We start from the raw sequence: 24,314 nt of genomic DNA on the forward strand, positions 1-24,314 counted from the left end.
TTGAACCAATGCTGTTAGAGATGTTGATCGGATTGGATTGAGAATCATCCATGGACATTATGATAGCGTTTGATTAATTACCTGTTTTAAAGACCAGACTTGTAATTTTATCAATTAGAGTAAGACTGACGATTAATGAGATACGTCAATATGGAATGACGGCTCAATTAATATCAATCAATGCGGAATTAAAACCCTAATAACTTCTTCGACAGAAGAGATGTGTATCAATTACACAGTCTCCTGCTCTGATACCAATTGATGAGAATAAAACTTAGATCGATTAGATCTTTCATAGGTAAAAGATAAAGATCAAACAAAACAAACACAATAATATGATGAACACAGAATAGAATCAACGTTGTGCTTATGATTCAAATATAGCCACGCCTCAGCAGAGCTCGATGAAGAACTTCCACTGTAGAGGCGAGCTAGGGTTTACAAAAACTGAATCAGAAAAATAATGAAAGCGTTAACTACAAAGACTGCATGCATGCAGCTTAAATACTAAACCCTAGAATAAAACAAGCACGGTTGGACAGGCCCAAACCGGCAATCAAAACTGGGCTAAGGACCGAGCCCATGACGCAACACTATAAGCCCAACATAGCTGAATTCCAAGTTGGATCAAAAAGTCTCTGGACTGGATTCCAAACTTGATACTATTCTACAAACACTCTCTCAGCGGTCCGGACCATCAATTGTTGAAAGAGAAGCCCACCTTGATCAGCTTGTCTCCATCCGGCTCAAACATACAAAATACGACGCCTTGGTGGACAACTACCTCCAAACCATTACTTCAATGCTCAAGGTCCATGATGATCTGGTGTCTGCTACAAATGACCTGATAAAGCAGACTCATATTCGCCATGAGAAACAGATCCAGAGGCTCGAAAAAGAGATTAAGCAAAAGGATGAGATGAACCTCATCATTCAACAAGTCCTCATCAAATTCTTGCGCTCAACTTGGAACATTGTTGATGTTCCGAACAAGAAGTTTGATGAGATGATTCCCATCCTTAGCAGCACTTTCAAACATCTCTCCCAACAAGCTCCCACTGCCGAAGCCTATAACACTCTCACTCTTCAACTCTCCTCAGGTCTTCAGAAAGTTTTCTCCAAACTTGATGACATCAAGGAAGACTTAGTGCTTGCACCGGTCTCAAGGTTCACCGATGCAAGAGGGGGAGAAGGCCCAAGCAGAAGATGGAAACCAGCCTTGGAATTCTCACTCCGGGATGAGGACCTGGATTCCGAAGAAGAAGATGTTCAAATCATCTCCGATCTACTGGGAATCACTGAAGGAAGCGAAGACAATGAAGAATATATTCCGGATGAAGCTCCCAAAGGAGTGCTTGGTCTTTAAGCACCAAAACTGACCACTCCGAAGGTTATTACGGAAGAAAAAAAGAGGATCTGGTCCGCAGTCTCTTGGCCATCCTCTCTTCCGGAAGTTTTTGAGCGAACCGTCAAAATGGCTAAGGCCAAATCTTTCCTTACAGCTCAAGCTTTCCTAGCCACTCCTTCTGTGATGTCTCCCACTCCCATTCCGGAACCAAAAATCGCTCCAATCGATCAAGCCTCTCCTCTCCGGACTCCTGATGACATTCCGGAAGAACCACTTCTAAATCCAACTCCGGAATTCACGATCGATGAGAACATGAAGCTCGTCATCTCTGCACTTCAAAGAGACAAAGGCAAGAAACCAATGACAGACGAACAACTAGCTATGCATTCCGGACCTCCTCTCAAACAAAAACATGGATGGTCTCTGGAGGAAATAAATCAAGCTCTTGAAGAAAGCATCCGAATCCAGGCTCTGAAAGATAATCCTAACCCAATGCATGGGATATCTCCTCTTTGCCGTGAAGGCATCCTCCAAAGTCATGACATCGTTCCAGTTATGTCCTATGACATTCCTACAAGTGACTTTGATCAATTAGATCTTCCTCTCTCTCCCTTCTACAAGTACTACACCAAGTTAGCTCCACTTCATCCCACAGATCCTCCGGAAGTTATCATCCGAACTGAAAGAGAAAGACTTGACACTTTCTACTCTAAGAACGCTATACCATTCAAAGAAGTGTGGTCGAAGAAGAAGATTACTAAGGTCAATGGCTTCGGAAGAAAATTTTTGGTGAAGTTCGAACTCCACTGTCCGTTGTTCCGTTTTCACATTCTCCGGAACAAGCCCACTCCCCGGACAGTTACTGATGCGGATTTCCCTTCAATGAACCTAAATGATATACTCACCTTGGCTGCCTACTTCAGAGAAAATCAGAAGGATGACCTCAGTATGGGAGCCTATCATGCTGCTCTGGGCTTTCTGAAAGATTATGTTGCAGAATTCAGCCGAAGAGATTATGAACTTGCCCATCTCTACGGAACTAAGCAATTTGTTCCTAAAATCGATTTCATCCTTCCAGAAGCTGAACTCCTTGCCGATGGTCCTATTGAAGAGCCTGTTCTAGGGTTTGTCTACACTACAAGAAAAACGAACAAGAAGGATTGCTTCTGAGTCCTGGACAAACACCTGATTCCTACCAAATCTCTAAAGAAATTCATTTCGCGTACATCCAAGACTGATGCTCCAGAACATGTGAAGGCAAAGTTTGTAAGTCAGCTGGCATGGTACATTGAAGTCCGCGAATGGTTGTTCCGGGCCTACACCTTCATCAATGAAGAAAAGATCTAAGCTTCTTGGATTGCTAAGTTCACTTAGGGGGAGATTGTTGGAACCTGAAAGTGAACCTCTAGCAATCCTAAGTACATATTCCGAAGGGTGTTGGTTTCGAAGGAAAGAGTGCTCCGGAACCTGTCCGGAGCTAAAGACTATTTTGAAGAGGAAGAGGAACGCATTCCGGAGTGATCTTAACGTCTGGAATGCATGTTGATCCGGAAGAATGCTATTTTGTCTTTTGTCATTTATTATCTTTGGATTGATGTAACATTTCATAGGATTCAGTCTTTTGTTATATTAGACAATCAGAATGTCAGAAATAGTTCTATTGTCCGGTCCTATGTAAGTTACTTAGTTAATTCACTATAACATACTCTCCTATATAAATGAGCATTCAATACAAGTTTAGTACGAATCTTTTTCACTCACTTTTGGCATTGACTCTATCATATTTAAAACATTCTTCTTGTTCTTCATTTATTAACGTTACTTTGATCTTTTATTCTCATTCTTAAATCAATGTTTTGATCATTTGTTGAACTTATTATCTAAGACTTGACTGGTCTCTCCAGTCTTGACTTGAACTTCGATTAGCAAGCAAACATTGATCTCAAGCATTCACTCAAGGTTTGATTTTTCAAACCTTGTCCTTGCGCATCGATCTTGTTCTCACACGGGTGTCACCAGCTACGAGTGTTAGAGGAAGATGTTCCCAAAACAGCCTTTCGAACTCGTTATGGTCACTACGAGTTTGTAGTGATGCCTTTCAGATTAACCAATGCGCTCGCAATATTCATGGACTTGATGAACCGGGTGTGTCGTCCTTACTTAGATCAGTTTGTTATTGTATTCATCAATGACATACTTATCTACTCTCGAAGTAAGGCCGGAGGAGCATAGTCAACGCTTACGACAGATCTTGGAAACACTACGAGCAGAGAGACTTTATGCGAAGTTCTCCAAATGCGAATTTTGGATTCGAAGAGTCGAATTCTTGGGTCACGTGGTTAGTGAAGAGGGAATTCACGTGGACCCTTCCAAAATCAAGACCATCAAGAACTGTTCGGCACCATGGACGCCTACGTAAATCCGTCAATTTCTAGGCCAAACTTGCTATTATCGCAGATTCATTCAGAACTTGTCAAGGATCGCGAAACCACTTACTACATTGACCCAGAAAGGTGTAACCTTTGACTGGGAAGAGAAACAAGAAAAGGCGTTCCAGACGCTTAAGCAAAGCTTATGCAGCACACCGATATTATCCCTCCCAGAAGGGATAGAAGATTTTGTGGTATACTGCGATGCATCCAACCAAGGGCTTGGCTGTGCTCTAATGCAACGAGGAAAGGTCATCGCCTATGCCTCAAGGTAGCTTAAGACACACTAAGTCAACTACACTACACATGCTCTTGAGTTAGGAGCAGTGGTATTTGCCCTGAAGATCTGGAGACACTACCTGTATGGTACGAAAAGCACTATCTTTACAGACCACAAAAGCCTTCAACACACATTTGACCAGAAGGAGCTCAACATGAGACAATAACGGTGGTTCGAGCTACTAAATGACTACGAATGCGAAATTCGTTATCATCCTGGTAAAGCCAACATAGTAGCTGACGCCCTAAGTCGGAAATAGTACTCAGGTTGTAGAGTCAAGGCATTGACTATGACAAACCATTCAAATCTGTCCACACAAATTAAGGAGGCTCAGCAGGAAACCTTGAGACCTGAAAATGTGGCAGGTGAATACCTGAGAGGGATGGATAAGAACTTAGAAGTCAAGGGTGACTGAGCCTTATACCTCATAGATCGGATCTGGACACCGAAGCTCGGTGATTTCAGAGACGTTTTCATGAACGAAGCGCACAATACTCGATACTTCGTTCATCCAGGTTCAGATAAGATGTATCTGGATCTCAAAAGGTTATATTGGTGGCCTAACATGAAAGCAGAGATTGCTACCTTCGTGAGCAAGTGTCTTACTTGCGCCAAGGTTAAGGTCGAATACCAAAAGCCCTCAGGTTTACTACAACAACCGGAGATACCTGAGTGGAAGTGAGAGCGGATTACAATGGACTTCATAACCAAGTTGTCAAAGACCACAGGTGGTCTCGATACCATTTAGGATTTTGGGTGATCGTAGACAGGTTAACTAAGTCCGCACACTTCCTGCCAATCAAAGAAATCGACAAGAGGGAGAAACTGACAAGAACATACATTAGGGAGATTGTACGGCTGCATGGTGTTCCCATATCTATCATCTCTGATAAAGACATTAGATTCACTTTAAGATTCTTGCAGTCGCTACAAAAGTCCCTGGGAACTAGGCTGGACATGAGTATAACCTACCACCCATAAACTGATAGACAGAGTGAGAGGACGATACAAACATTGGAAGACATGCAGAGAGCTTTTGTGATCGACTTTGGTAAAGCTTGGGATATCCATTTGCCATTGGTCGAGTTTTTATACAACAACAGCTACCATTCTAGTATCAAAGTTGCTACATTTGAAGCCCTCTATGGCCGGAAGTGCAGATCCCCTATGTTCTGGGCTGAGGTGGGTGACACGCAACTAGCTAAGGGACAAGTTCCTAACAGCACTCTCACGGGCCGGAAATCATTCGGGAAACGACAGAGAAGATTGTTCAGATTCGTGAACGATTGAAAGCCTCTAGAGCTCGACAGAAAAGCTACGCTAACAAAAGGCGGAAACCCTTGGAATTTCAGGTTGGTGACCTTGTTCTACTGAAGGTCTAACCCTGGAAGGGTTTGATACACTTTAGAAAGCGTGGTAAGCTAAATCCAAGGTACATAGCGCCTTTTGAGATTCTCGCTAGAATCGGCCCTATAGCTTACAAACTCCGACTACCTCAAGAACTTAGCAATGTACATCCTACTTTCCATGTGTCGAACCTAAAGAAGTGTTTGTCTTATGAGACTCTTGTTATCCCACTCGATGAAATCGATATTAATGAGAGTCTCAACTTCGTGGAAGAACCAGTAGAAATCATGGATAGGGAAGTCAAACAAAACAAACAGAGTGGTATTCCGATAGTGAAGGTCTGTTGGAATGCAAAACGGGGACCCGAATTTACTTGGGAGCGGGAGGATCAAATGAAACATAAATATCCTCATCTTTTCCCATAGTCCATGTGTCTTTCTTAGTCTTAATTTCGGGACAAAATTCCCTTTAAAGGGGGATGATGTGACAACCCGTAATTTCTATCTTGTAAAATTCAAACTTGGTCAACTAAAGTCAAACATATCAATCAAAGGTCAAACTTATTTCTTTTATTATCTTAATATAGTTAGGGTAATGAATTGATAGTTGTTTAAATCTAGTATTCTTAAGTGTTGTGTGGTTATGAGGGAATCATTTAGGACCGAGGACCCACGCAGCCGAAAACGGTTCGGACCGCAAACGAGCCTTCGCAGCCGTAAACGTCCCTCATTCTCGGCTGTGAACTCCTTCGGGTCGTGAACCCTTACACACACACACAAACATATATATATATATATATATATATATATATATATATATACATATATATATATATATATATATATATATATATATATATATTTGACCGGAATTTCTTCACTTCTTCACTTCTGGCCGAAAACTCAAGACTTTTGCTCTCAAGGTCTTCAACCGCAAACACATTTCTCTCTCAAATATCATCCTTCAAATCCTTTGAATCTTCTTAGGATATTGCTTAGGATCTTCAAGAGTTCTACATTCATCAAGATCATTGGGCCGTAAACACCTACATCTCTTTCATTTCGCCAAGAAACACCAAGAACACACACTAAGCCCGGCCGAAAACAATTGTATCTTCAAGGGCCGAAAACCCTTTGCGGCCGTTAACACCGAAGACTGGCCATAAACACCTTACATCCTCTTGATTTCGGCTCTAACACTTCTTTTGTAAGTGTTCCTTACATCCTAGGTTATTTCCTTAATGCCTTAAAGGTTATATTCACTAATTGTATGCCTATATACTATGTGAAATGCATTTTATGACTTGTTTTGTCTCGTGGGATCTAACTCGGGGAAGTTATCATCCTATATCGAACATTCAATCGAATCACTCACTTAAGTTGAGTTCATAACCATACAATTTACCTTTTTAAATGCTTTTAGGGGGGGATACAAGTAGAACACAATAGAATTGTGTTAACATTTACATGTGAAAACAAACAAACAAAGGATTTCTTATGCTTATATTTGTTGTTAAAATCATTTCAAAAACTCTTGTAAACTATTTTAGATTGCTGTTTATTATAAAAATCATATTCATTTATATATTTATGTATAAGTATGCTTTAACGGACTTAGCACTATTGCTAAACACCCTGACTCCTGTTCCTTGTTTGGTTGTGGGCTTAGGGTAGGATCACTAGTCCAACTATCGGCTAAAACATAGTTATACTTACTAAATCTATACATGAATATTGAACTCCATTTTCAAATTACATACTTAACTCAGCTGCATACGTTGGGCAAATGAGTCTTTTCTGCAAAGCAGTAGCAGTTCAAACAAACATACTAGTAAACGATAATGGGTATAGTTTATAGGATCACTACATACTATTTCTAGAATATATGAGCAATACATGAGTCAATACATTACATACTATTACTATTCATTACAAAGTATGCTATTCATTTACAAGAACAAGAAGGAACTTACATACTATAACAAGAACAAGATAACTAAAATGTGAGATACTATTTCATGGTATAACAACATTCTTGCTATGTCACGTTTTATAACCAGAGTCTCCTGGAGGGAGAGCGTGAGTTTGTGTATAGATCTATACGGGATTGACCATCCTACACCTTGCTGCTAGCTATAGTGGGACCTGCAGGTCTACGGGTGACGAATGTCATATCATTTTCGACGCCTGAAGAACGTCGTGTTTTATACTAGTTTATTAAATATGGTTATAACCTTATCAAATTTTAACCTAAATTAACCAGTTTGGTTTTTAAGGTAGTTAATGCATCAGTAGTGTGTTTTATATAATACTATTGTAAGTCTTCATTTTTCCATTACATTCATACAGTGATATTCTCACATGAGAAATGCATACTATTTTTCGAGTAAAGATAGTTTTACAAATATGGAAAACATATTATACTATTTCAAGTACAAACATACATTTTCACCATTTTCAAGAGAACAGAACATGCAAACAGTTGAGTCTTGGTAGAAGACTACTTTTTCATTTAAGCAGAAAATATAGGATTTTCTTGGAAGTATACAAACATTTTCACTAGACAGATATACAAACATTTTTCTATACATATACAAACATTTTCATGAAACAAATGCAAACATTTGACACTAAAATACTTATGAACTCACCAACTTAAATGTCGATATTCTCTTTCAAAATAAATTGTATTTCTCAGGTCACCAGTAGACAGGTACACTGGACCAGGTTTTGAGAAGACGGAGCATGTTCAAGTCTCGGCTTTTATTTTGTTATTTATACATTTTTGGTATCATACAACTATTCATAGAACACACTTGTATTAACTACATTATTAATGCAATGGATGTTGTTGCTTGTTTTACTATTATGCTTTATTATGATACTGTACATGTCGTCCTCTGCCCCCGAACGTTTCTGCCGTTCTCGGTTTGGGGGTGTGACAATTGAGGCAGTGATGCGGTAGGAAATACCGAAGAATGCATTTGAGATACGTTGCTTCTTGGTTCTAGCGGGGTAGTATCGTAGATTTATTCAGGATTTCTCCAAGATCGTCGTACCTTTGAGTCACTTGACCAAGAAGAATGTGACCTTTCAGTGGGGCCTGGACTAGCAGTTGGCTTTCTATACATTGAGACAAAGATTATGTGAGGCCCTGATTCTAGCGCTACCCGAGGGATTGGATGATTTGGTGGTGTATTGTGATGCGTCTATCTCGGGGTTAGGGGCAGTTTTGATGCAGAGGGGGTATGTGATCGCGTACGCCTTGAGCCAGCTGAAGCCTCATGAGGCGAACTACCCCACTCATGACCTCAAATTGGGGGCGGTTGTGTTTGCCCTCAAAATCTAGTGGTATTACTTGTACGGAGTCCGCTGCACGATCTTTACTGACCACAAAAGTTTGAAGTACTTGATGGATCAACATAACCTTAACATGCGGCAGGGGAGGTGGTTGGATGTACTGAAAGATTACGATTGCCACATTTTGTACCACCCAGGGAAGGCCAATGTGGTGGCGGATGCCTTGAGCCGTAAGGCGGAAAGTACTCCGATTAGGGATGTTTGTTTGAGGATGATGGTGATTCCCCCCTTGTTGGATATGTTCAAGGAGGCTCAGTTGGAGGGATTGAGGAAAGTGAAATGGAAGATAGAGCGGATTCAAGGTCAAATTCCCTTGTTTGTTCGGGATAGTCGGGGACTTTTGACATAGTGGATTTGGGTGTGGGTGCCGGCATCAGGCGGTGTGAGGCAGAAGATCTTGGTGGAGGCGCACAAGTCCAAGTTCTCTATTCATCCGGGGGCCACAAAGATGTATATGGATCTGAGGTTGAGTTATTAGTTGCCCTTCATGAAGCGGGAGGTCGCATGGTTTGTGGAGTGGTGTTTGATCTACAGAAAGGTAGCGGTCGAACATCAGAGGCCTCACGACAAGGTCCGGCTGCTACCCATTCCTATGTAGAAGTGGGAAGAGATCACCATGGACTTTATCATGAAGTTACCGAGGACGGTGATGGGTGTGAATTCCATTTGGGTCATTGTGGACAGGTTGACGAAGAGTGCTCATTTTATTCTGATCTCCGAGATCATCTCTGCTGAGAAATTAGCATATATTTATGTGAGAGATGTGGTGTTCAGGCACGGGGTACCATTGTCGGTGGTCTCTGACTAGGACATCCGTTTAACTTCCTGGTTTTGGAGGAAGTTCCATGAATAGTTGGGAACTCAGTTACATTTCAGCATCGCGTACCATCCTAGACAGATGGCCAGAGCGAGTGGACGATCTAGACGCTCGAGGATATGTTACGTGCATGCGTATTGGATTTTGGAGGGAGTTGGGATACGTACCTCCCACTAACAGAGTTTTCATATAACAATTGTTATCATGCTAGTATCGACCGACCCCCGTTTGAGATGTTGTATGGTCGGAGGTGTAGGACTCTTGTTTGATGGGGCAAGGTAGGGCATCGAGTCATGGGGAGCACCAAGGTGGTGCTCAAGACTACCAAGTTGATTCAGCATGTGCGCGACAGGCTGTGGGTCGCACACAACCGTCAGAAAAGCTATACTGACCGGCGCCGACCGGATCTCGAGTTTCAGGTGGGGGACTTTGTTTTACTAAAAGTGTCGCCATGGAAGGGAGTTATCAGGTTTCGGAAGTGGGGCAAGTTAGGGCCCCGATTCATTGGCCCATTCAGGATTACTGCCCGTGATGGCAAGGTGGCCTATAGATTGGATCTACCGGTCGAGCTTAGCCAGATCTACAACACCTTCCACGTATCTCAGCTTAGGAAATGTGTCGCTGATGAGGCCGCAGTCATTCTTTGGATGATATTCAGGTTGATGAGAGCCTGAATTATGTGCAGAAGCCAATAGCGATTTTAGACCAGAAAACGAAAGCCCTACGTAACAAGGAAGTGGGGCTAGTTAAGGTGCAATGGCATCACCAAAGAGGCTCTGAATGGACCTGGGAGCCGGAGGATGAGATGAGGAAGTATAATCCGGACATTTTCCCTCAGCAGACTTCGAGGACGAACTCTAGTTCAAGTGGGGGAGATTTGTAACGATTGGTCCAGGTATAATTTATTTCTCAATATTTTAGGGTTTTGGGCTGGAACTTGACAAGTTGGGGAGCTCCAACTCGTCGTGTAGAGATTCGTTTGGACGCGGGTTTAAGGACTCAACTCACCGAGTTGGGGAGCCCCAACTCGACAAGTAGACGCTGGAAAGGATAACCCTAATTTTCAAGGCTAGCACCCTATTTAAAGGCCTTAAGCCTCATTGTTAGCCTCCCTTAGCTCCTCCTTTGTCCAGAGAAACCCTGGTTCGTGCTTTTCCTACCATTTTGAGTGTGTGAGAGCTTAACGATTGCCTTTTTGGTGTTTATGTGAAGAAGCTTGAAGTGGTATGTGCATAGCTGAAGGGAAAGGCTGTAGATCCGGTGTTTACTCTGTTGTGGCAACCATTTTAAAGTATAAAGTCGATACCTTGGCCTTTTATTGCTTATATCTTCTCCTACGAAAGTATATGGTCATTTTTAGCTTATCTTGGGGTCATTCTTGGATTTGAGCATGTCATGAAGTTATGACTTCCGATCTGGACATCTCATGGCCTATTTTGACTTAAAGTTGCCATCTTTATCTATTCTTGGCCCTCATTCATGCCCTAAATCCCTTAATAAGCTAGGATTGAGTGTTTTAGCCCCCTCAATACCATGCATGGACGTAAAGTCAGCAACTTTACGTGGTATCTCAGCCCTAGGGAATAAGATTTTATGGTTTGGAGTGTTGGACTCTCTTAGAAAGTGACTGAATGAGTTAAGACTGAGCAAACTCAACGAGTTGCCATTCCAACTCGACGAGTTGGCCCGGGATTTCCCCGATCTTCTGGACACTGTTTGAACTCGACGAGTTACTGGGATAACTCGACGAGTTGACTAGGGCCTTTTCCCGGTTTCTGAGAACTGAAGGAACTCGACGTGTCAGCAAGTGTACTCGATATGTTGAGTCAACATGGACTGTTGACCTTGACTTTTACCATGGTTGACCAAGTTTGACTTTAAGGGTATTTTTGGTATTTCGGGTTTTTGATGAAGTTACTCACATGGTGGTTGTAGGCAGTTGAGTTCGGAGCTGTAAGTGGGATTTGATTTTTACCGGTTCAACATTTTGAGAGGTGAGACTTCTCACCATACCAATGTGTCGAAGGCACCAAGGTCGGCCCATTATGTGATATGTGGATTGCTAGTTGGTTATGTATTATGTTGGTATGACATTTACATGGAAGACCCCGGGGGGTTCCTGTGGCAATAGATTAAGACCATGTGGGGGTTCCCATGTCATTTGATGTAAGACCTTGGAGGGATTCCATGACATCCTAGTATGTTTGTATGTTTAGCTTGCATGATATTTCTTTGGTTAGCTAAGACCATGTGGGGGTTCCCATGGTAGTTAGTGAAGACCATGTGGGGGTTCCAATGGCAGGTAGTAAAGACCATGTGGGGGTTCACATGGTAGTGGGTTAAGACCACGTGGGGGTTCCAGTGGCACCCGATGTAAGACCTTGGAGGGTTTCCATGACATCCTAGTATGTTTGTATGCATGGCTTATGTGGTATATGTGGCTGGTATAGCTAATATGGTTTATGTGATTATGTGGATTGTGTGGAGTATGCTCTGGGGAACTCACTAAGCATTAGATTACAATTTATTGGTTGTTTAAGGTACTTCAGAATCTAAGGACAAGAGCTCGGCGTGATGGTGCGACATGCACTCTCTGGCGTTTCATTTGGGGCACTCTGATTTTATGAATAATTTATCTGTTGTTATGGATTTTGAAAACAAATGTGTTTGAAATTTTATATCTTTTGGAAATGTTTTGGTTATTTAAAATGAAAATTTTTATTGGAAAATTGGGCTGTTACACTACTTGTATGAATAATCTGAAGAATGTAATTCATCCACATGCACAAATAAAAGTCGGAACCACGACATACTACGCTAGAGTTTTGGAAATACAAAACAAAGAAACGTACAACAATCTTCGTGAAGATTTTATGGAGCACATATACCAAAGGTAATCAAACCATGACGATGAAGCCAAGTATGACAAGACCGACGAGAACAACTAATAGTAGTTTTTATTTTGTAATGTTAATTAAGATTTTAATTTTTATTGTCTTTTTTTAATTTTAACTTTGTAAAATTTTACTTTCAATAATAGAGTGTTGTTATTGTTTTAATTTTTAAACTTAAAGTTAATTATTTATTTTTAATTTGTATAATTTTAATTATATAATGTTGTATTAAAATAAATAAAAAAATATATAAATATATAAATTAAATGGAATTGTGGGTATTTCCAAAGGTTTTGTCATAAGGTATGGTCCTTACAGACCTTGCTTAAGAATGGTGTGAGATATAAATAACGATTGAAGACCGGCCCAAGGTCCCATAAATGTGATGTGAAGTGAATCGGTTACACATTTCAAATGACGGTAAGAAGAAGAGAAATGAGGCTGTTTGGAGCATTTAATCAAAAAATTAGTTTTTATTTGAAAATACTAACATATTTTATTAACATTTTCTTACTACAAATATCACAACTTTTTTACAAAACTTTCTACACATCCTACACAAACACAATAAAATGATGAACAAATTTTCATCTTCATCCCCATCGGATTAATATGATATGTTTTTCATTTATTCATGGAAACAGTAGTCAGCCTTTGGGTCAACCAGTTGAAAATTCAAAAGTCATAAAGAAGTAGCTTATTCATGGAAATAACAATCATTTGCTTCGGTTAATTTAGACTATGTTTGACATGCCTCAACTAACTTATTTTTCGAGATTTTTTAATTTGTCATATTTGTCAAACCAAAAAATTGCTTATAAATTATATTTAAAAAAAAACCAGTGAGACTAACGTTTCAACAACCTTCTTGTGTTTTTTTTTAAATCTTCAAAATATACTATTTATTAATTTTAAAAAACTCATTATATATATATATATATATATATATATATATATATATATATATATATAGAGAGAGAGAGAGAGAGAGAGCTAGGTTCATTTGTTTAAACTAATTATTGTGTTATTGTATGCATAAATGTGGGTCAATCAAAATTAAATAAAAAATTAAATAATTAAATAAATGAATAAGGGTAATTTAGTAATTTGTTTAGTAACTTCCAATAATAATCCCTATAATCATGGTATTTACTTTTAACCTAAATAATTAAGCTAGTCGTCGTTACTTCCGAATTCATCTCACTCAATAAATTGGGAAGCCCTAGATTCTATGGTCATCGAATTCGCCAAATCGGAGAACTTAATCAAAGATTCATCTCCTCCTGCTTCTCCTTCGTCATCATCTCCATCTTCATGTTCCTCTTCTTCTTATCAGTATCGTGTGCTGATTCTCCCAAATCAGACGTTTATTGCAATTCGATGATATCGATTCCGCCATTGATCTCTTGCATCTCCATACTCCTTCCGTTATCAGTGCTTCGCTGTCATTTCCGGCGCAAGAGGTATCGTCGTCGTCATCGCAGCGCCAGCCCGATGAACTTGCAGCCTCCATTTTTTCGAAGGTTTTATTTCACTCTCTCGTGTAATCAATCATAATTAGGGTTTTGCTTCAGCTTATCAACGCGTAATCAACATATGAAACAATAAAGTAAATAACTTTCTGACACCATTTTCAATGAAGCTTTAGGTTGTGATGCTTTATCTTCTAGCTAATCCTCTCTAAATTATGATTGAACAAGGACTGATAATAATTTGTAGTGTTCAGTGCCCAATCGTTATCCTATTAGGAATTAGAATCTCAAGCCTTCAAAAATTGGATTTCCATAAAATTGTGAAAAAGCTTTCAAAATCACATTATATGCCAGTGATGAAATCGTTAGGTTGTTTGGGTTTACTGGGAAATCAATGAAAATGAAGGGAATTTGGGTTTGTTGATTCACAGGAAATGAAGAAGGAAGAAATATTTTTTTTGTTTTAGCAGCCTCTAGCTGCGTCAACTTCTGTTTCTTAGAAGTAGTGATTTGGGGGTGGTGTATGTTTTGTGCTTTGATCGACAAAACAAGAAGAAAACACCACATTAGAGTGTGTGGTCGTTCCAGAAGACGAAGAAGAAGGTGGAGGTGGGGTTGTCACAAACGACTGCTCCATCTAAAGTTGTTTTGATGCACACCAAGCGCTCGCTAAAATGCTTCAATTGAATGGTATTTCTTCGTCTATAGTATTCTATCAGAAAATGATGTTTTTTTTTATGATAATCATGAACATATTCTGTTGGAATACCCCGAATTAATATAATTATTGGTAAATGGATTCCAATTCTATCAGAATGGAATCACGAATTCCAATTATGTTGGAATGGAATATGGATATTTTCCTACTAATTTATTCATTGGATTTGTTTCCACAGAAGTTGATGCTTGAAGAACGGACCACGAAATTTGAACGATGCCTCTTAGCAACATTATTCTTCTAGAATAAATTAGTGTATTTGTTAGATTTTGATGTTTTTTTTCCCGATTTGAAAGTTTTTAGTTTTATTCTTTAACAATAAATGTAATTCTTAGCAATTGTTATATGTATTCTATAAGAATTAATATAATTTTTGTTTTAATTCTTCAATTGCTGGTTCGAGAATTTGTTATTCTACAAGAAAAATATGTTCAAGAATATTTTTATTATTTTATGGTTCAAGAATATTTTTATTTTGAATATATTCAAACATATTCTGTCAGAATGTCCGAATTAAAAACCTAATAATTCGTAAAATCAGATTTTTAAAATTAATAGAATCTATGATCCCTTAAAATATGCAAACTTCCTTTATTAAATCTATGTTAATTGACTAAAATACCCTTCTAGTTAAATTAGATGGTATTTTTCGATTATTTTTAATTCAATAATATGTATTAATCACTTTCTTAAAATAAGTAAAATGATTGGCCCATATTTATGAATACAATAACACAATAATTAGTTTGAATAGAATAACATAGGCCTATATATATATATATATATATATATATATATATATATATATATATATATATATATATATATATATATATATATATATATAGGAAAAGTGAATATATAAGATTACCCATATAGTTAAAACTATGTCGTTTTAGAGGAATTTATACAGGTAGAAATGAAATCTATCGACAAGTACGGGTGCCTTCCTATTCGATCAAACTGAAGCACTCTATCGAACCTATTCCTTCAATCTCGAATCTCCACTGATTAGTCCTTGGCCTTGTCGATTGTATTTCCTGCTAAAAGATTTTACTAATCAATTGATTATACAACCAATTGGCCTTATCAAACGTGAATTAGAATCAAGTGTTGACGGTCTCCACCTGTTGTTGCTGACCTATCTGATTATTGTTGTCTTAATCCCCTCTCCACTGTTTAAATGGCGTTTTCTCTAAATTGGAAAACAATTGTTGTCCCTTTACTTCAATAGTTGAAATCCATCCAAAATCACAACAAGAATAACTATAAACTCACTAAAATTAGTTGATTGCATATCATTTTGGCTACAAATATTCCCAAACCTGCATCGATATTCAAATGGACAAACAGTTTTGATTGTGTATGTTGCTCAGCTATGGTACTTTACTAATTTAGATGGGCTAGTAGGGGAAGAAGATAAGTTATGCACATAAGGTGCTCGTTGAAATGCATGAGAGAAACTCAATATCAGGGAATCTCATAATCAATGGTGTCATAACTCACAAGCAGTATTAATCAACCCGTTTTGCTTATTACTATACAAAGTAATAAATTTTGACATTTTTGTAAAAAAAAGATCAGGGAAACACCAAACAAGAGACACCATAAGCTCCAACTTTATGGTTGGTTTACCTATCATCAACTCTCCACCGGGTTAGTATTATAAAAAACTTATACTTTTATCATTAAGACCTTATTTTTATTAATTTTATTTTTGATTTTTTTCCATTTGCCAATGCCACCTAGCAAGTAGTTGGTCATCAGGTTTTGGAATCATTAGCCCTGTTAACACCACCCCTTTACATGTTCTTGCATCCATAATTCCACAACATATATCAAATCCCATGAAAATTTCACCAATCGGTAAAGATCAACAATCAAGTTCATGATCTTCCCCTGATCATAACACATCATCATCTTTTCTTGATTCCAATTTTAACACTTCTTCTAGTATTGGTGCCCTATCTAGCTCTAAGATATGGGGTATTCCAACTACTTATTCTGACCACCAAGTAATTCTTAGCGGGCATCTCCGGTGGGCCTATTTAGTCCTAGTTAGGATGGTGCATTCCTGGGACCACCACATCATCATGTAGGCTCTACGCCACCTGACATACCTCTTGAAACTCTTCCATGTGAAGACCTACAAACACTTTCTTCTTTGGGTGTTGCTGCTTATGTATAGACATGATTATTATTTCACATCATAATATAAACTTGACACTTGTTTCTTTTTTAGCCTGTTCATGTCTTTTGTCTATTGCTCATCTGAATGGTGAGTGAAATGTGACATTTATCATCTAATTGAGCAATTAATAACCATGTTCTTTATGAATTATCAATTGTATCAGTTTGAAGTTTTAACCAAAGTCTACTTATATATAAATTTAGATGTTGGTGTATTGACTAGTTCTATTACCTTTATTGATTCCACTCCTTTCTAATTTCATTACATCCAATCCAACTAGATAAATCAACAAGAAAACCCATGTGATTTACTCTTTATTGTAATAATCTTATCTTATTCATGTCCATACTTTTATACTATTATTGTCTTATCATTCGTTTTGCTTCATGTCTGTCATTTTATTTTATTTTGGGACAAAGGCAAAATCGTCTAAGAAGGGGAAAACCAAAGATTGGATATTGAAAATGTGCTTTATCAAAATTTATCCAATTGTGGGTTGGATATGTTTTCTAAATAAACATGTATCTCCATTCCAAAAAAAAAAAAAAAAAAAAGCCTATCGTACAACAGAATTGATCATATGAATGGCATATATTTTTGTTCTAATAAACTTCAATTGTTCCATATATATATATATATATATATATATATATATATATATATATATATATATATATATATATAAATAAGAGACATTCTTTAATTTTTACTGAAACTTATTAAGATTCAAGGAAAAGATGGATTTGAGAGTTAATCAAAATTGTTGGAAAAAACAACACGAAGACAAGAGGAAGAAAGGTGATTACTTTGTTCAAGAAAAACAATGACCTTTTTTTATTAACTCCGCAACTAATTACATACGTTTACCACTTTAAACTTTTGTCTTGATCTTCAGTAAACTCATTTGGATATCACTAACTTCTCAACCCGTATAACTTCCTCAAATTAAGCTCTTTTCAAGAAAAAAAGTCATCATCACCTTTGCAAACCACGACACATGCATCTTATAAAAGGATATATCACCATGTACTTTTGATGAGAGGAATCTTTTCACCAGTATACGCCTTTACGATTGCTTCATTTAAGCTTAGAAAATTCCCAGCCATGTTTTTTGTTCAAAAGACCATAATACCCTTGTCTTGAATTAAGGCATCCAATATTGTATCTTGTGCTGACATGAAATTACGTTGAAATCGCCAAACGGATTTAATCAAAGATTTTATTGAATATGTGGTCGTAAATACTTTTACTCACATATTTAATCAAAGATTTTTAGACACAAATTTTCGTTAATTAAGTGGCGTTAGGTGCCTGTATTGCTACAAAAATTTATTTATTTGCGTTTGCTATTACATTGTGATACATATAAAACGGATTATTATGGGTGTAACCTACCTTTTAGTCACATATAAAGTGAAACGAGTTTATTTTTAACAATGATTAGTTTATATTTGATGTGACTGTTGTTTACCCTTTAGTCACATTAATTGATGTTAAAATGTGACATGATATCTTTTAATCACATAAAGAAAACTCATAGAAAATAAAATAATGTGACCATTCTTTAGTATTAGTGATTCATAATCGTTTAACACCATCGTTGAATATTACTTATAGCAATACATATTTTCTAAATGATGTTATCTATTAGTCACAAACGTGACATATGGAATCATTACATTACATAAACAAAACTCATAAAGAAAAAAATGTGACTGTTATTTACATTTTGTGATACATAAGTGATAAAATCATCACATTTTTTCTATTTAGTGTGACTATTTGTTACCCTTTAGCTATATTTAATCGTGTAATCATGGTCCTAATTAAGATTTGGTCACATTTATAAATGAAATGCGGACAATATTAAAATGTTGCAAATAGATATATAGCAGTAACAAGAATAAACGAAAATAATATTAATCATTAATCCAAGTTAAATAGTATACACACAAACGTTGTAAGCAGGATATGCTTACCATGTATACAAACATAAAATGAAATATAAGTCATAAACAAAAAAGATCTTGTTATCGTTTTATATTCTTATTAACACTGCTCCTTGTTTTCTTGATATCTTGTGGCGTCACGAAAAAAACTAATCAGCATTTTCCAACAGAAAGTAAGATCTAGCCATCATCCATAGAAAAAAAATTAGAAGACTGATATATCCTTTTCAAACATGAATAAAATTCTGGAACATATGAGTCCATCTATGTATCAATTGTATTTCAAATTAACGAAATAAAGCACCTATTGTCAACATTTTCCCTAATTTGGGATCCAATGGAAGCATTGCTAGATATTTACTTATATTTAAAAAAAATGAGAAAAGATAATCTTAGGAAATAAACTTGTATAGTTATATACTAACCAATATGTGTAAGATGTTCGCATTCATCTAATGCTCCAATCATCTTTAAGAAATCCACATCATTTGGACCTAGAACAAATTGAAGTTTTAGCAACTTAAATCAATAATTAGGGTATAGAGATAAGAGATTCAAGAACAATTATCTCTTTAAATTCTTCTTTTGTTGTGAGTGTCCTCCATTTGAAACAATCATTACATTACACAAAAAATGTTAATGAGTCAACAGAACTCTAAGGTGAGCCCCTCACACCTGCAAAACACCCACATCAATCTTGGAAACAATTCTTACATACAAAATACTTTGATCAAATAAAACCAAATCATCTTCAAAAGCCTACAAATCCATACATCACAAAAGGTAAAAAGATAATGTAAGAACCTTGAGACAAACTTACTTGCAAATAATGTCTAGTTTCTAACTATGAAAAGAAATTGAAGACCATATTTTTTGATACACACCACATGACCGTCAAGAACACAAGACATTTAAACCTAACTTGGTGTTTTTCATGTGTAGAATTGATACATGCTTTATAAAAATTGCACACCAAGCTAATATATCAGAGATTCATGTATTCAACACACAAGATACAAGATATAGGCTAGTAAAAACCTAACCTTCGTTACTTGTGCAAGTGAAGTCAAGCTTCTAGATCCATCCCAACTGCCATACAAGAAATAAGCTAGAAATTGAAACTATTTAAACAAATATAGAATACCTACAATAATATTCAAAATTTGGTCAAAGATTATGTAATGAATTGACCTTAGCTGATCAATTGCAATCACCCTGAAGTCTTTGGCAAGAGTGTAGAAATTTTTAAAAAAGAAACCTTAAAAAGTTGCATACGAATAGACCATTACAAGAGTAGAAGAATCATGTTTTTGTCAAAGGTGATAGGTGTTGATAAATCTTGATTCATTTCTAGCGGAACGAAACTACCTGACCTTAGATCTTGGTGGGGTAGATCTGATATCATTGAAAACAATATGTATGTTCCTGTTATGAACAGAACATGCATTTCCTGTTATGAGCCATTGAACAATTATGAACAGTAGACATCAATTGAAATTATAGGCAGAAAATGAACAGATACACCACAGTGAAAACAGTCAATAAACACATATGATTTCAATTACTGAACTCAGGGGAAAAAGGAAAATAGATGCAATGCAGATGAACGAAAGACACTAACAATTGATATACATCTAAAATTTGCAGACAAAAAGAGATTTTGATTTCAACAAGCACATAATTTCGATTTCAACAAAAATCGGGGGGAAAAGGAAATCGACAGCAGGCACAGTTGAACGAAAGCAGGAAGGGATAAGGAAAATCGCACCTAAATCGATTATGTGGTGTGCGATGGTCGTCGGTGTTATTGGTTGCGACGTATCCGGCGATTATAGTTGGCAACGAGCAATCAACGACGAGCAAATTGGTATCGCCTGAGGAAGCATACTACAGAAAATTACAAACAAACAACAAACTCAAATCAAACTGCAAACTTAAAAAGAAATCAGCGATTGGGGTTTTTGTTACAATTCGCTGGATTTCATTTTCAGTTATTGAAATTCATTTTCTCATAGTAACGAATCGAGAGAAGAGATAGAGAAAGTTGAACCTCGTCTTTTCCCCAACGAGTTTTCGCAGCGGTTGTGGTAGGTTTCGACGGAACAATTATACGCTTCGGTGGTAGACACGGCCAAGCCGACGAGGATGCGGCTGCAGCGACGGTTGAAGACGACGATGAGGTAGCGGTGGAGGTGTAAGGCTTAGATAAAGGCAATAAGTAATGAGAGTGGAGTCGTCGGAAGAATGGAGGCTGCGTGTGAAGCATACGAACAAAAACCTTTTATTAGGTTAAGGCATATGGCTTGAAAACCTTTTTATTACGTAAAAAACGACCCATGAGTCGGTTGTGAAAAACATAAGTTAAATAAATTTTGTTTAAATTAACTTAAATTCAAATTTTATTTAAATCGTATGGAGGGAACAGGAAGGAGATCCAATTTTTATGAAATTAAGTGGGTGAATATAAGGAGGAAAAAAAGGGTTAATTTTAGAGTAAGTTACATGCATCGTTTCCGTGTATTGTGTTAAAAGATACATTCGGTCTTTCTTTTCAAAAAATAATTTGGATCGTCCCTTGTTTGGTTAGAAGTTGCATATTTCAACCTATGTCATACATAAAGATACATAAAGTTACTATATTTACCTTTTGGTGATAGTATTTGTCGTCTATGTGAGAAAGATAGGGAGAGAAGCCAAGGCGTGGTAGTCGATGATGGGCAGTGGTAATCAACGACGGTGAACGATGGTTTTTGGGTCCTTTCATTTTTTAATGGTGTATGATCTTGTGCAATTAAAAGAATAGATGACAAAAAGGGCAATTTGGTCCTTTCTTATAGCTCTTATTCAATACAACTATATTGTTATTTGTTTTTCTTTTTATTATTTATATATTTTTTTTTTGGTTCTTTCAGAAATTGTTTCTAATTTTACAAAATTGTCATTCAATTTTTTTTCATTAATTTATACAACCCTTTAATTGCAAAAAAAAAGCAATGTACTTTTGTAAAATGGCATGATTGAACTTTTTGTTCATTTTTTATTCTGCTAAATGATATCAAAGATAAAAATGGTCAAATTTATGAGTCTTCCAAAAAGTCTAAAATTGTCATTTTTTGTATAATAACTTAACTAGGAAACAATTTCAGTTTTACAGCAACAAAATTTCATTTTATAAAGACTATTCTTTAAACTTACAAATACAATAGTACAACCAGAATGAACATTACATAATTATAGTAAAATATTCAATGAACGACCCCTAATTATACCGATAAGACATTATTGTTCTTTTATAACTATATTTACATATAGACACATATACTAGCTGTAATTATAACTAAATGTTACCTACACACACAATATTTGTTTCTTCTCAAAGCCAATTCATCATATTTTGACACACATAATAAAAGGTACATGACCATAAACAACCAATACTAACTTGTTTTCTTTTATTGCATTAACTAAGTACAACTAGTATAGAACCACCCTTTGGACACACAAATATTTAGTGTGACCATATGTATCACCTTTTAGCTACTTTGTTTGTTATGTGTCTAAAAAGGCTCCAGGTTATAGACACACATACAACTGACTTATGTCACAATACGTTTATTTACTGTCTCTCATCAAAAAAAGTATGACAATCTTAATCGATACATGTGGCTGATTGTGACCTATGGCCTCAGTGTTCGAGTGTGACTAATATTTGTTACATTTGGTATAATTAAGTGTGGTTAAAGTTTTTATTATCTATATAATGGCCACACAAACTAATTTAAATGTATCCAAAAACAATCTCTAAATTTTTTTAGTGACCTTTGGCCACACTTTTCATAAAAAGTGTCACATGTCGTTTTTCGGAAAGTGTGACCGTAGGTCATTTTTCTACTAGTGGTACTCCTTTGTCTTTTGTTGCAACCCTTTCCTTTTTTTACCAAAGACCCATGAAATTACTACACATTTTGCAGCATAATCTTCATGCAATGTTGACATATTTTAAGAAACCATCGGTCCATGAGGTTACCCACAAAGCATGACTACTGACTTTGTTCCTAAACAAAAAACATTTTACCTTATAACCTTATTTGACTACAGTAGTATAACGACCCACATTTTCACCCACAATAGTATAACGAAATACATCTTTATTGTTGATGTTTGGCATCATCTCTTAATTTGATGCAGTCCGTCTGACCCGAATAACCCATGTAGACCTTCATTTTGGAGAGGACCTTTATAGCCACCAATCAAAACTACATCGAATCCTTCATACATCTTTAATCTCTTATCACAAAAAAATTATCCAACTTTTTATTCCCACATCAAGATCGGTTTTCATCTTCAAATCTTCTTCTTTTGATGTTGCATTCTCATCATCATTTATATTAGCTGATTCATACTATAATCATCTTCATCATATTTCATTATAAAACCCACACAATCATCATAAACTTTGTTGGGATCAATCTCAAACATCGTCATCTTGATTTTATTTTCTGTAACAAGATGACGGTAACAAGGGAAATTTAACAAACCTTTTTTATTGATCCCACACACACACCCATCGTTATTTGTATCAAAAATCTTTTCATCTGGATCTAAAAATACACAAACAACATGTACATAAAACTTCATCTTCTTGAACTTTTTTTTATTGATTTAAGTGAAATCAAAATTATTGAATCATATAAAATTAATCTCCATGCTTAACTGAAATTTAGTGAATTATGTGAAATTAAAATTCACTTGAAAATTTTGATTTTATGTGTTCTAATTCGAAATCGTGACCAAGAAGAATACAGATGGCTATTTTTTTTTTCAAAAACGGTGATGATCACAAAAGGAGTCGAATACAAGAGTGCAACCAACGAACTAGGATAGGAAATTAAGCTAGTGATAGATGTTATACACACATTCCATGCGAAATCAAAATTCTTAATTGAACATCCAAATCAAAAACTAGAAGCAATTCGTTTAAGGGTTAATCAATTGGGAATCAACAAAAATCAACAAACGAAAGTATTTAGGAAGGATACGGTAGTTTATTTTAAGGATTGTTCACGTAACAATTTTTCACACGAAATCAGTAAGCAAACGACATCGTTTTGGATATAGGGTATCTAATGTTATATATCCTCTAGGGTATATTCACTTTTCCATATATATATATATATATATATATATATATATATATATATATATATATATATATATATATATCATTTTACACAACCTAACTAACTTATACCTAGTTTTTAGCAAATGTTATTTTTTATTAGCTATCTTTTAGTTAGTAGTTGATTTTTCAACTATCAGCTAATTATTTAGTTAGTCCACAAAATATAACCTTAATGATTTATTTTTGCATTTCACAATCTGCATTGACATTTGGTGAGAATTTTCCTATTACCATGTCATAATGCGTCCTTAAAAAACTACTTTTTAAAATATATATGGACTCACTTAATTGCTTGGCAACGACAACAAAAAAGGGGGAAATGTAATGA

General features: G+C 36.4%; 1 protein-coding gene across 1 annotated transcript; it reads right to left on the reverse strand.

Annotated features, from left to right (window-relative positions):
- Positions 1-18,759: 18,759 nt before the first annotated feature.
- LOC145159656 (uncharacterized) lies at positions 18,760-21,084 on the reverse strand. The gene is made up of 6 exons (XM_079078676.1): positions 20,855-21,084; positions 20,573-20,691; positions 20,173-20,229; positions 19,848-19,893; positions 19,230-19,298; positions 18,760-18,984 (listed from the first exon to the last, which is right to left on the reverse strand). The coding sequence occupies exons 1-5, from the start codon at positions 21,068-21,070 to the stop codon at positions 19,275-19,277; spliced, it is 462 nt and encodes a 153-aa protein (XP_078934802.1). The 5' UTR covers positions 21,071-21,084; the 3' UTR covers positions 18,760-18,984; positions 19,230-19,274.
- Between the last annotated feature and the right edge of the window lie 3,230 nt (positions 21,085-24,314).

Source organism: Lactuca virosa, chromosome 2 (genome assembly GCF_052849685.1).
Source record: "Lactuca virosa cultivar CGN04683 chromosome 2, Lactuca_virosa_CGN04683_v6, whole genome shotgun sequence".
Classification (NCBI taxonomy): domain Eukaryota; kingdom Viridiplantae; phylum Streptophyta; class Magnoliopsida; order Asterales; family Asteraceae; genus Lactuca; species Lactuca virosa.

Excerpts from the sequence above, each read along its gene's own strand:
- LOC145159656 (XM_079078676.1), bottom strand. The coding sequence starts at position 21,070 with ATGCTTCACACGCAGCCTCCATTCTTCCGACGACTCCACTCTCATTAC. Across the intron at positions 19,894-20,172 it reads CCACCAAGATCTAAGGTCAG|TTGGGATGGATCTAGAAGCT; the intron begins GTAGTTTCGTTC and ends CTTGTATGGCAG. Across the intron at positions 19,299-19,847 it reads CACTTGCACAAGTAACGAAG|GTCCAAATGATGTGGATTTC; the intron begins GTTAGGTTTTTA and ends AATTTGTTCTAG.